Here is a 13,892-nt window from a genome sequence, read left to right as displayed (position 1 = left end):
GAACCCAGGAAGAGGTGAAGGAAAGCCATGAATCAAGGGCAAGAATTTGCATCCACAATTTCTCAGAAAACAATGAGACCATTCACATTGGCCTGTGCAAACTGCTCATAGGAGGGTTGATTCACCGACCAAGGTCAGATCCGTCTAAAGTAACTACCCACAGGCAGGCCCCCAGGAACCTACTATGGCCGACGGGAGGATACCACCGGAATGAAGATAGGATACAACTAGACGAAGATAACAAGAGAGCAATTACTTTATGGCCTTCATGGGCTTTCAGGAGCTTAATATCAGACACATTTATTTTGCCAACATCATTTTGGGATTGCTTGCCCATATTGAGTTCTGTCTGGCATAAGTGAGTTTGTGACATGGATGTGTAATGAGGTGGAAGCCTTTCTTTCTCTCTTTTGCATTTAATTCACATAATAACGACATGTATTTATGTCTTTAATACCTATAACTATTATTGTGGGGGCAGGTGCCAGTCAGGGGCATGTCGAACGCAGATCTCTGCCTAGGAACTACATAGTACTCAGATTTTTGACTTAAGTTAAGTATAACTATACCACAGTAAGAATACTTAGTATTCAAGTGACTTACTTAAGTCCAAGTACAAAAGTAATAGCAACAAAATATACTTAAAGTTGCCAAAGTACTCATTATGCAGAATACCCATTTCAGAATCATAACTATCATTTTATATTGGCTATAATTATAGATCATTAACAACTTCCTATCTTATACTATCTGAAAAGATCCGATCTATAAGCTCACAACGTGTGGGGATGCAACGTGTTGCGAGCTTGTAGATCGGCTATTTTGGATATACAGTAAAAAGTACATTTGCCTCCGAGATGTAGTGGAGTAGAAGAATAAAGTATCAAGAAATGGAAATACTCAGGTAAGGTCAAATTACCTTGAAATTGTACTCAAGTACAGTACTTTACACCACTGCATATCTCTGTTGTTAATTAAGTACACTCCTAAAATGGGTATGAATGCATTTAGAACAATATCACTTCAGCTCATCATTTCTCAAAGGATTAACTGGTCTGCTTAGCTTTCCTAAAAACACACCACACAATGAAATGTTATAAAACTGGGTTTATTTGTAAAGACTGGGACATTCATTGGCATTGTGCTTGTACCTATTCAAGGCATAATAGCAGATATATTCTGATGTAGTATCTGTAATGGGTCATGGATACTGTACTGTATCGTAAAATAATTCCCATTATATGAAAAGTGAAAAAACACAATGTAAGCATTCTATAAAATATTATTAGATTGTTCCTACTCAATGGGGCAGGACAGAAACATAGAATCAACATTAGCCAATTGAATTATTAGCTAATTGGATTATCCTATGTTTTTGTATCCCTTACTGTAGGCCTACACCTTGTAGTATGGAAGTACCAATGCACTTCAACAAATAATCTTATTTAATTTAGATTTAGAATTTAGAAAAATCATCTCAATAAACAAGATGTGATATGATATGCAAATATCTACAATTAAGGACAAGAAGAAGAGGATACATGTGCCATTACACTGCTATAATCTTTTATAGAGGCACAATGTGGATTCAAATATTCATAAAAAGACTTACATTCCACTCTCTATTGTACAACATCACAGGTAAAGATGTGACACCTGTTCTAGACATTACTCAGTAAACAGACATTCCTGCGATCTTCATACCAACATAAGCCTTGACATGCCCTTGGTGTAGGTGGAGCAAATGTAATGGAATTATCGCTTAAAAGTGACGATAACAAAAGAAAGAAAAGAAAGGCACACTGAATTCATTGTAAGTGGAAGTAAACAACTATATATCAAATGCATTTACTATGTGAGATGTTAAAACTGTACAGCACTTATATACGTAAAATATACAGTATACGTAAAATAGTGGTCAACAAAATAAAAATATGTTCAATATAATTGAACATAAAAAAAAAAAAATATATATATATATATATATATATTTATTTATTTTTTCATTTGTTTTTTCCCCCATTTAAAGCGTTCCTTTGGTGTTCTCTAATGAGGTGGAATCCCATTGACACTATTTTGGTCCTGGTAAATGTCTGTTATCTTCTTGGGGGAAAGCGATGCACTGATTACATAGAAACATTGAAGCAAAAGGTTGTATTATTGTTCTGCTATATGAGAGCAAAGTGGGCAAAGGTGCTCTGGAAGCCTGTTAGTTTGATTGTATAGCGTGCTCCTTTTTGAGCTCATCAAAACTTCAAGCAGAGTGAGCACAGACGTAGAAGTTCTTCCCAGTGAATTCCTCCCAGTAGTGCAGCTCATCTGTGAAGCTCCAAGAGCAGGCCAGGTCTTTGCAGGTCTTGACCGTGTGGACCACACAGGGGCCAGGCAGCTCTGCAAACAGGAGTTCTGCTACACTCACCAGAGTAGCTTTCTTCTGACCCTGGATCAGACGCTGGATGTTGTTCCTGTCCACAGGCTCTGGCGAGGCACTGTAGGATACCATAATATTTAATTTCTCATCGCTTGAAGGCACCTGGAAACGACTTTTCCCTGTTCCACAGTGGAATTCCCCCCTTTTGGAAAACAACCCTGAGGGCGACCTGTATATGCGAACAGACCAAAACACCCAGTCATACTTCTTCTTCAGCTTCTCTATGATGGCATCAGCCAGCTGTTGGTTGGTTAAGTCAGAATGGTCTCTGACCAAACGACGGGAATCCAGCTCGGACTGTTTGGGAAAGCTAACAATGCAGTCCTCAATGACAGTATTCATCTTGTTTTGCACATCCTTCATCTTCTCGCCCCAGGCTTTCAGGAGCTCTTCCACCTCATCATCATACCCTTTTAGGGCAGTGTGGCCCATCAGGGCAATGATACCAATACAGAAGAGCTTCTTTAACCTGAAGCAGAAGTCCTCCATTACTCGCCGACTTTTCTCCTCATAGTTAAGAGTGATCTCCAGGACAGATTCACCCGCAAAGTTATCTCCTGTCACTGCGTTGTAGAGGACATGAAGGTTTTTGTCACCACCGGTCTTCTCAAAGTGATCCAGGAATTGCTTTTTCTTGGCTTCCCGAAACTTGGGCTTGGCATTGAGAATGTCCATGTACTTCCGGAATTGGTTAGTGATATTCTCCTCCACTGAGAAGTACTGGGCATCCACACCACTTTTCTTGATCTCATCAGAGACCCGCTGAATCTCCTCGGAAACAACATCCAGACGATCACGCACCTTCTGGAACTGCTCCTTCATGAACACAGCCTCTTTGCTCTCCACATTTTCCAAGCACAACCTTACAATTGGTGCAGCAACGGCAAAGACAGGGAAGAGGTCACCAACAATACTGGCTGCTACTTCAGCTCCTTGTTCAAAAACCTCCATCACAGACTCGACCAAGCCCTTCTTCTCTGCAACAAATTTCTGTAGCTGGTCAGCCATCTTTGTTGACACGGTGAGAATCACAGGAGAATCTAATAACACAAACAAATTATGACATTAGAAGCAGCTATGTGTGATTTTGAAGATATGACAGAACAAATCAGATTGAAAGTACAATAGTAAACATTTAGAATAGGAATGTTGACAGTTAATCAAACTAATCAATTTAATCGATTATACAAAATAATCGAAAATCGATTTTAATATTAGCAAATATAAAATGTCCCTTTTTTAACTTTTTTTAAATAACGAAAATAGCAGATCGTGACGCACGATGTGACAAGTTGTGAGCTTGTAGAACGGCTATTTTTGTCACAATGTGGTTAATTAGACTAATCAATGTTGTTGATTATCAAAGAATAGATTTTTTTTTTTGCATTGATTCGTTGATATATAAAGAATGAAACAAAAAACAATATCAAATAATCACAAAGGAAATGATTTACAGTTCCAGCCATAATTTAGATTAAAGTAAAAAGCACAAATACTGTCTTGTTTTACTTACAGAGTTATCGAGGTACAGTTGGACTCTGGCCTGCTGTCTTGCTCTTCAGTCTTCACAGTGAATGCTGATAAGGAAAGACAGAGACAAACATTGAGTTTCAGTGTGTAGAACATGCAAAGCTTGCTGGGACTGTAGCTGGACACACCCAGTGAGTAATGCATGAACAACACAAAGGGAATCCACCAGTGAGAGAAGACCAGTAAGGTACAATTACATGCAGGAGTTGCAAAATGTTTGTCAGTGATCTAAAACAAAGAATTTGCTAGTTTTACATCATCAATTTCAGCGGAGTTCACGTCAGGATATACACAGCATTCCTTGTGACAGTAACCATGTGGAAAATAACAAAACAAAAGGTAGCTACTAGGCAGCATAAATGTCTTTATTTTTGTAAAGTTAACCCATTAAGATCCAAGGCCGATTCTACAAATGCCTTCTAAATTAGTAGTTCTCACACTTTAAAGATTTTTCAAAAATGTTCAAAAATAGCAGATGTACAAGCTTGCAGTGCACCACAAAGTGACGCGCTGTGAGCGTGTATATCTGCTATTTTTGAATAGCCAACACAAAACTGACACAGATGCTTTCCCGGTTTTAATGGAGGCAAATACGTGGAGCATTTTAGAATAAACGTCTTGGATCAGCATGCTGCTGTGCGGAACTTTATCGAATTTATGGATTTGACTTTCTCTTCTCCTCCACCAGTGTGAAGGTGGAGGCGCATAGCCTAACATGAATCATTATTTTGTCCTTCAGCATGTCAGAAAAACATTTTACATTTTGGAAAGTCATTATACAAATGGAGGGAGTTACATTACATCATTAAAACGTGTCATCTATTTAAGCAAACATGGTGCTGCTCCTTCCTCTCTGTCACCATACTGTACGTTTCTCTTTTTCAGTTTTCTTGTCATCTTTGTTACATAATATAAAATGTGAGGGCATTGTTAATTTGTCTTTAAATATAGGTAATTCTCCCGTTTCCTTTGGAATGTGTCATCTGTTGAATACATTTGTAAAAGAAATGGTTACATCTTTAATTTGATTGTTTTCATCTCTGGTACATGCGAATCATTTATAGGTTGATAATAAATCATTATAATGATTTCCTGTCCAGTCTGATGCAAGTGCAATGAGAGGTAATACCCTGACCTTTAACGGATCTAGCCTACGTTTACCAATCTCCTCTGCCCTTTAACCCATTAAAACCGGGAAAACATCTTTGTATACCACTTTCTCCATTATTTTATACTTTGTCTATTCAAAATAGCAGATGTACAAGCTCATGAGCTTGTAGATCTGCTATTTTTGAAAAATAGTGAAAAATATATTTAAAAAGCAAACATTTTTAACTCAAATCTTTACTTCTGGGGGTCCCTGGAACACAATATTTTGAGATGGGGGTCCGCGGCCAAACACATAATTTTGGGGGTCCTTGGGGGTAAAAAGTTTGAGCACCACTGATATAGCAATATACGTTTTTTTGAAAACTGATAGCATTTAAAGACATTTTTAGAATTGGCCTCATGTCCTAATGGGTTAAACGATAGTGCAGTCCAGTCCAATCAAAGACGGAGCAGCATGTGTGGGAAGTGATTAACCGTAGGAGGTTAAACTTGCTGGGCAAGGGTGAGTTTTCCATTGCAACTCAGCAAGTAACCATGGCAACCAGACAATGGAAACTATTTTGTCAGCTCTCTGGTATATCTGCTGAGGCTTGTCCCAAGGGGGGTTTCACATAGCACAGATTGTAGTGACAGGGCATCCATTTCTCCACGTCATACATCACACACCTTACAGTTGTCAGAGAAGGCTGCCTTCTCTCTCTAATTGTGAATAGATGATATCAACAACACTGCTTTACATTAACCTATATACATGTTGGTGGAGCATTAGTGATTTGATTAGGCCATGTTAAAAATGAGATATTTCTGGTTTGATGTGCTCTCTCACTCTCAGGGTCCCAGGGGTAGTTTAACTGCATTCTGAGTGCTTGTGAAGCACCATCACACAGACATTACAGACAGTATATAATTCCACTAGGAGGAAGTGCTGGCCTGGAAGAATTCACATTTTCAGAGACAATGGACTTATTTGCAGTATAAAGAATCATTGATGCCATGCCAGTCCACTAACAAGAACCATATACACGTATACAGTGGGATTTGCCTTTTATATTCAACAATAGCATACAAACAGCATCATGTGTTTGTATGCTGACAGTAGGCTATATAATTTCCATGACATAACAAAATACACAATGTTACAGTGATTCTCAACCTTTTTAAATATTTGGAGTCCCAATTTGATATGCATTAAACAAATGCTGCAATCTAAGAGCAAGAGAGAGTATCGCTAGACATGATTTGGTCCGATATGGTCCAGAATTCCTTTACAGTCCATGTACTGCAGGTGTGTTACGTGTAGAGATAACAGTGAAACTCTGATTCACTAGACCTTGTATGTTAACTGTCAATCATTTAGCTGGTGACTCCCTGGAACACCCACAAGGACCCCTGGGGGTCCATGGACCCCATACGTTTAGAGAACCACTGACGAATATCAATAAACATCCATAAAATATATAGGTCCATTTTCACTTCTAATACAGCCGCACGAATACTTTGAAAGTTAACATGTTGGTCCTACAATCTGTCATTTATTAATTTCAGCCATCGTTCGCATAAAACAGTGGTTCTCAACCTTTTCAGGCCGTGACGCGCGACCCCCCAAAATAGTAATCATATTTTAACTGGGGACCCCCCACCACCCTGACAAGTACTTGGAATTATAGGAGTTGATAGATTACATTTAGTTTGCCTCGGTTCCACAGACAAATATTGTGAAAATAGCCGATCTACAAGCTGAGCGTGGTGAGCTTGTAGATAGGCTATTTTCACAATTGTTGCCTCTTTCTTATATATTTGACAAATTGGACAATGTTTGACCAGCTTTTATAGTATAGTTTGTTTAAAAGTCCTTAAATTGTCACTTCACTGTCATCTGGGGACCCCAATCCCAAACCATGACCCACAGGTTGAGAACCACTGGTATAAAACGAAGGAAAAACTTGAATTATTATTCAATATTCATGTCTGGACTTGTCTCATGACAGGCCGTCGCCCTGGGGAGGAGGAGGAGGAGACAAGTGGCTAGAGAGAGAGAGGCGTTATTATGAATCCCACGCCGCGTCCTGGATTTAGACCCGCCTTACGTGTCTGATTGGCTCCCCGGCAGGCATAGTTTTACTGAGGTTAGGGTTAGGGTTAGGGTTAGGTTTAGGCATAGTCTTACTGAGGTTAGGGTTAGGGTTAGGGTTAGGTTTAGGCATAGTTTTACTGAGGTTAGGGTTAGGGTTGAGGTTAGGTATAGGCATAGTAGCAAAAACGAGAACTGTCAATCACAGCGACTACTGACCAATCACAGCGCCCGCTCAGCGGGTTTGCCACGACGCGGTGTGGGAATCATAATAACGCGAGAGAGAGAGAGATTGTCCTGAGCTCAGATGGAAGTCAAGATCAACTTAACGCTCCGTTAATGCGTCTCCCTAATGGAACACATATCGATCAACTCAAAACAAGGGCTCTAATTGTATCATTTGACCCGTGTTAAAACAGCGAGCTATAAACAAACATCGCATTAAGATGGCGTATTGTTACACACGCACCACCTACGTCTTTAATAAATTGGGACACTTCCTGGATGAAAACGGAATGCTTTTCCTCGTTATTTTAACCAACGCCCTTTACATAACAAACGTGTTTGCAGCCCATACATTAACTTATGTCATATAAACATCTACTTAGAGATGTCAACAACGAACAGTCTGCTCTGTACTATATCATATTCAAAGAGAATAACGCACAATCTGTCGTGCAAAAAGTTTTAGGCTCGCTTATGTAACCAACGAGCTCGACCAGAACATACATGGTCATTGAATCTTTATCCTTGAAAATTAGGAGGACGATATTTGAGTCCCATAATAGTAGCCTACTATTACAATTACAAACAAATAGTCTGAGCTGATATGGACTCACCTTAGAAAGTTTGCGGAACAGCTATTGTGTCTCGGGTTACAGAGAGGCACACCCACAGTGAGTGACACGGGGTAAAAACTAGGGCGGTGGAAAAAAGTTGATGCCCAGATGGTCTAAACGAGAAGCCTCCACCCATTTGATAAATATATGCGTGTTAATATTACGAAGCTTATGGTGAACACATGTGTAATAATATGTCCCTCAGAAATAAAACGGCACAACGTTTTGACAGGCAACCAAATGTAAAACGCCTATCACAGGAATAGAGGTTTCAGTCATTATCATGTACAGTAGGCCTATTTAGTCTGTAGCTATCTGAAGGCAACATCAATTATCATTCTAACTGTATAATGAAGACCAGTGATAGCAAAAATCATTAATACATTTGGTTTATTACAAATTAAGGCAGAAAAAATGTAGAATATATGAGAAGATTGTCTGCAGTAGGCTGCTAGTACTGCCCTAAATCTTTTGCATGTAAGCAGCTTGAATGTTTGGAATGCAACTCATTTTATCGCAGTATTTGTCAATAGAAATATGTGGTTTTCCCTAACCCTGAACACTATTACATTAAGATATGTAGGCTCTGATCAACTGAAACACAGATGCAAAAATGTGAATTTGTTGTAAAAAAAAAAAAAAAAAAGAGTAAAAAAAGGAATTAACACACAAGAATAATATTTTTTTATCACTAGAGAAAAGAAATATACATTTATAATCGTAATGTAAAAAAAGAAAGACAGCAATTTACATTCCAGCCTCAACACAGAACAGATTACAAGCATACTGTATAACATTACAATTCAGGTATAAACATTCATGAATTGTATTTGGTACTTTCCCCATTAAAACAATCTGCATTACTCTGAAGTGTGCACTACTCAGGGTGAATGCAGAGGTAGGCTCTTTTATGTTTTCCATAGTAGTAACAATCCTCATGGAAGTTGTTGGTCTCCACCACCTCCTTATAGTGGCTGACAGCGTGTACCAAACAGTTGGGGAAGCTTGTGCTCAAAGATAGGGCCACATCCATCATGTTCCCCTTCAGCTTTTGCCTCTCAATCTGCTCCTGAATCTGGCTCTTGTTGATAGGCTTTGGGTTCACACTGAAAGAGATCACCACTTTGATGTTGTTCTTGGTCAACACATCAAAGTAGTTGGCTCCTCCCCCACTGCCATGGTATTTCTTCCCTGCCAACCAGTTGAAGAAGAAAATGCGCTCCTTATCATTGAAGACTCTGATGGACCAATTCACCCAGTCATATTTCTTAATGAGGGAATCCAAAAGGGATTTGGTGAAGTCAAGGTCAACACTGCCAGGTTTCTGCTGAAGCTGGTGCTCCATGTCCAGCTTGGCTTGATCTGCAAAGTTCTCAATGCAGTCGTCCACTGCAGCTTTCATACGCTTCTCCACATCCTCCATGCGCTCCTGCCACTTCTTCACCATGTCATCCCCAACTACCCCCTTCGTTAGGGCAGTATGGCCCATGACTGCAATGATGCCCACCACGAAAAGCTTCTTGAGACTCGCACAGAAATCCTCAACTGCTCTCCTGTTTCTCTGCTCTGTTGCAACTACTGTCTCCAGCATGGGATCTCCTGACATGTTTTCTCCGGTGACAGAATTGTACAGGGCATCTAAATTCAGGTCACGACCTGTGTTTTCATATTGGATGAGGAACTTCTCCATCTTCTTCTCTTTAAATTTAGGCTTAGCTTTGATAAAGTCCTGGAACTTTTCATACTGGCTGAGCATCTGGGCCTCTTGATCAAAGTTCTGCCTGTTCATGGAGGACTTCTGAAGCTCCAACGCAATTTTATCAATCTCATCTTGGATACCCTCAAGCTTCTGGTTGACCTGGTCAAACTGTTCAGTCAGGTAGCGAGCCTCTTGCCCATCCGGGTTGCTAAGGATTTCAGCTGAGGCCACAAAGACAGCCTCCAAGATAGGGTGAAGCTGGCCCACAGTGGCTGCCAGAACCTCAGAAGCTTGCCCCATGATCTCCACACCTTTCTCAATCTTGCCCCTGTTCTGTACGAGCCAATCTGCCACACTGGTCATCTTTAGATAATATGTATGAGATTTACTAATCCAAACTTGGTATGTCAACAGCCAGACTATGCAGTTCCCTGAAAGGAGAAGAAACATAAAACCACTGTAAACTTCATTGTAGTGTGATTATATGGCTTACAGCAACATTGCCTTTTCTTTTTTACGAAGCCGAGGGACAATGCAGGTTCAGTATCTAGAGAACATTCAATCTAAAGTAATATTTTCACAAGTGTTTCCTGACAAACAAAACCCCACCATAAAAAAACGGCCGGTCATGTCAGTACTTGCAGGCCTCCAGTTTCATGCCGCACCCTGCAAGTCTCATTTTAATGACAGGGACTTGATTAGACCTTTGGTGGCATTGTCACACATTACACATTGTACGAAAGTACACAGCGTACAGTAGGTACACAGAAAACCCATATGGCAATTCAGAGCAAATATCAAACATGGTATGTGTACACAAGCTAAATGACATCAAAATTGCGCAACACTGCAGTACTGGCCTTTTGGGATGTAATATACTGCTCCAACAATAGCCAAGACCCAAAGCAAACACAGATGTTCGCAACATGGGAAATAAAGGGGCTTTACTTGGGTGACTATATCGTAGTTTTCAATGTAAAATACACAAGAGAGATGAGCTCACACACATATATCATTCCCTGGTGTCCATATCCAGTTCAGAAAAAGGCACACCCTAGTCTGAGAAAAGAAAACCCCCACAACTGCACTTGTTCTGGTAAGAACCATAGTCCTCTTGTTTTTTTTTTGTGTGCAATAATTGATGTTATGATTGAAGCCCAAATCACCAAACCAAAATATGAAACACAAATTGTATTTGCTATTACAATGGTGTGATGACAAGTTATTTAGAAAAATACAGGTTTGAACATCACAGATCACAGGCTTACCAGTAATTGCTGCAGTGTTGAGATCAATGGTGTCATTTTACAAGCTGTCCTAAGGACTATCACTGCACTAATTACATTTTGCCTCGTGTAGTCAGATAATATCACTGCTTACACAATTTCTCACATTCCTATTTGAGCTAGCCGATCAAAAAATATGAAGACGTAGCTTTAATGGAATTTGGAATTCTAATTTTCCAATTTGAGCAAAAGGCATTCAATTATAAAATACATTTAAAAACACTATGAAGTAAAAAATACTTACTGATAGATTTTCTTTGTTTGTGCTAAAATCCAAGCAGTTTAGAAATTAAATTTAAAAGGTGAGTATCAGTTGATACACCACCCAATAAGATAACTTCTGGCCTCTCCTTCAGTGCGATATGTTTCTTGGCTTTTCACATAAGTGCTGCTTAAAACACCATTATGATCCGTTACTTTCCACTTAACTGGTGGCAGTACCAACCTATTGAGCTCTTATGGAGACCACATCCTCATGTCATGAAAATCACCCATACCACATCCGTGGACAATAAGATCTCCACATCTGCTCTACTTGAATTTAAGCTGTTTGTTTTTATAATGAGAATTTTATTGTGCAAACAAGTCAAATTGAGATATGGATGTCTCTAGAAGTCATGTCATCAAAGGTCTTCAAGCTCCCATACTGTAGTTCTTAGTCAAGGTCTGTTTGCCATAGTGATAATAAAATCTAACCAAACAAAATATACATTTCTAAATACAATTTACATTTCTTTGTTTTAATGCATAAAAGTCAAATAATAATAATAATAATAATAATAATTAAGCACATCAACATATCAAACTTACCTCACAAGTTCAATGCTGTGGATACAGTCCAGTTATCCAAAGGTCTAGCTGTATCATTTGAGTACTAGCCTGCATGAGATGTATATATAGACTCTCTCTCTCTCTCTCTCTCTCTCTCTCTCTCTCTCTCTCTCTCTCTCTTTCTCTCTCTCTCTCGTCACTCCCCCTTGGAACTCCTCCATCCCCTCCAAGCATTCCACGGGAACCCACTCGGAGAGATGGTGGGGGCCAGGCACAGACAGATAACATCCTGTAAACACTCCCCATGCAGGGACACCACAACACTCTGGGAAAATACTGGTTCTCTCTCTCTCTCTCTCTCTCTCTCTCTCTCTCTCTCTCTCTCTCTCTCTCCTCTCAGTCTCTATGTCTCTCTCTCTGTGGGTGAGGAAGAGAGAGAGGGGGGGGGGGGGGGGGGGGGGTAGAGGGAGTACAAAAAGAGAGAGCAGTCACACAGGGGCAGCTAAACGGCTCTGTGCCACATGCACAAAACCCTCCTTGTTGTGTCTCCACCAAAGTTGCCATGGTTACTGTTCTTTTTGAGCAAGTGTGCTCGACAAAGTCATCTCCTGCGTTTGTCACCTGATGTTTAATTCACAGTGCTGTTGTCTCAATGAATAAATGAAAAACTAAAATTAAAATGAGACATTTGAGATGGGTTGAACTACTGTACTTAGAATCCTCAGAATCAGAATCACAACTGAGGGAAAACGTTTGGTCACTGGACCCAGCTCCAGTAAAGAGCGTTGACATTTTGTCCAGCAGCAGTAAAATCACTCTGTCACAGTGCTGCGCAGCCCAGTGAAAGGACCTCTGTGTCTCCTGGGACCACACCAGCCTTCCCTTACCGCCTTTGTGCTTCAGAAAGTAGACCATGACCCACACACACACACGCACACACGCACACACGCACACACAGCCTGATGATGCAGATCTGATCATCAGTTTAAAGGAACACGAACGTCAAAGACGCAGAAAGAGGAATTAAGGGTTAGGAAGGGACATTAGTTGAACGTTAATGGTCAGCTGGTCAAAAGAGGGGTTGGCGTGCACGAGTAGTACCGCCCTGTTTCTGGGTCTCCCTGTGTCGTCCCGCTGTCAGATCTCGCACCATGCTAACTCGTTGCCATCAGAAAGCGGAGAATAGGCTTCGCAGGGACTCAACGGTATGTGGCGTGATGGCTGGTACAGACTGACACTGGTAAACACACTCACAGCAGAGGCCGAAGCATGATAGTAGCCAGCTGGAAGAACTCACTTCCTGTCTTCTGTGTCATGTGTTGCTCTCTTACAGTACTTTACTTTTCATCTCCTTCCTTTCCAAGCAACATGGTTCTTATGTGAAACACATACTTCAGTTTACACATACTGTACACACACACACACACACACACACACACACACACACACACACACACACACACACACACACACACACACACACACACACACACACACACACACACACACACACACACACACACACACACACACACTTTTTGCAGTTTGGAGAGCAGAATCAAAAGCATCGTACCTTTTTTTAACGAGACGCATTGCTTTTCATTTTATGTGGTCAAACTCTCCAGGTGAAACTCTGGGAAAACATTTAAGGTAATCACAAGCGGCTGTCAGAAGGTGTGGGCCAGAAAGCACTGTGGTACTGTTTTCTTGCTGACACACTAAGTAAACTTTCCTGTTGTCAGCATTTAGATGTGTGGAGAAGTTGAAATGCAAGTTTCCCTCTCATGATGTGATTTCGTGTTCATGGTGAATAGTTATTTAGTGTTATTTATCATGTATTTCATTGGGTACCGTACACTGTTGATGATCCTTTGTAGCTTTGTAGCACTCAAAATACTTCCAAGTATCCGCTAACCTCTAAAAATACTTACTCATTCTTACATTGTGGTGTATGATCAAATAAAAAACTGGCGGCTTAATTGCCTCTGGCTAAAACCGGGCAGGTATTTTACATTGTGTTGATCCTAGCAGGACATGCATCCTCTTGACTCATTTGTAATTCAACTTATTCAAGTCTTATCTCATCTCTTTTCCAGACAGTTACCACACAAGCTTGGAGTACAAGAATTCACTGCCTGCAATGTTGCTACCGATT

General features: G+C 40.3%; 2 protein-coding genes across 3 annotated transcripts; both read right to left on the bottom strand.

The window, feature by feature from the left end:
* Window positions 1–1,092: 1,092 nt before the first annotated feature.
* rpz4 (rapunzel 4) lies at window positions 1,093–8,062 on the bottom strand. Its single transcript, XM_084053277.1, has 3 exons — window positions 7,982–8,062; window positions 3,945–4,008; window positions 1,093–3,471 (listed from the first exon to the last, which is right to left on the bottom strand). Exon 3 carries the CDS (start codon window positions 3,437–3,439, stop codon window positions 2,255–2,257), a length of 1,185 nt encoding a protein of 394 aa, XP_083909403.1. The 5' UTR covers window positions 3,440–3,471; window positions 3,945–4,008; window positions 7,982–8,062; the 3' UTR covers window positions 1,093–2,254.
* Window positions 8,063–8,356: 294 nt separating this feature from the next.
* LOC311042500 (protein rapunzel-like) lies at window positions 8,357–11,921 on the bottom strand. 2 transcript variants are annotated; one of them, XM_084053275.1, is made up of 2 exons: window positions 11,777–11,921; window positions 8,357–10,111 (listed from the first exon to the last, which is right to left on the bottom strand). In XM_084053275.1, the coding sequence occupies exon 2, from the start codon at window positions 10,041–10,043 to the stop codon at window positions 8,859–8,861; it is 1,185 nt and encodes a 394-aa protein (XP_083909401.1). In that variant the 5' UTR covers window positions 10,044–10,111; window positions 11,777–11,921; the 3' UTR covers window positions 8,357–8,858. The 2 variants fall into 2 exon arrangements, with proteins under 2 accessions (XP_083909401.1, XP_083909402.1); XM_084053276.1 differs by having other exon boundaries at window positions 11,782–11,817.
* Window positions 11,922–13,892: the final 1,971 nt, after the last annotated feature.

Source organism: Gymnoscopelus microlampas (genome assembly GCF_963454915.1).
Source record: "Gymnoscopelus microlampas genome assembly, chromosome: 3".
Lineage (NCBI taxonomy): Eukaryota > Metazoa > Chordata > Actinopteri > Myctophiformes > Myctophidae > Gymnoscopelus > Gymnoscopelus microlampas.
Note: the sequence above shows the minus strand (reverse complement) of the source record. Positions and strands in the feature narration are given on the sequence as shown.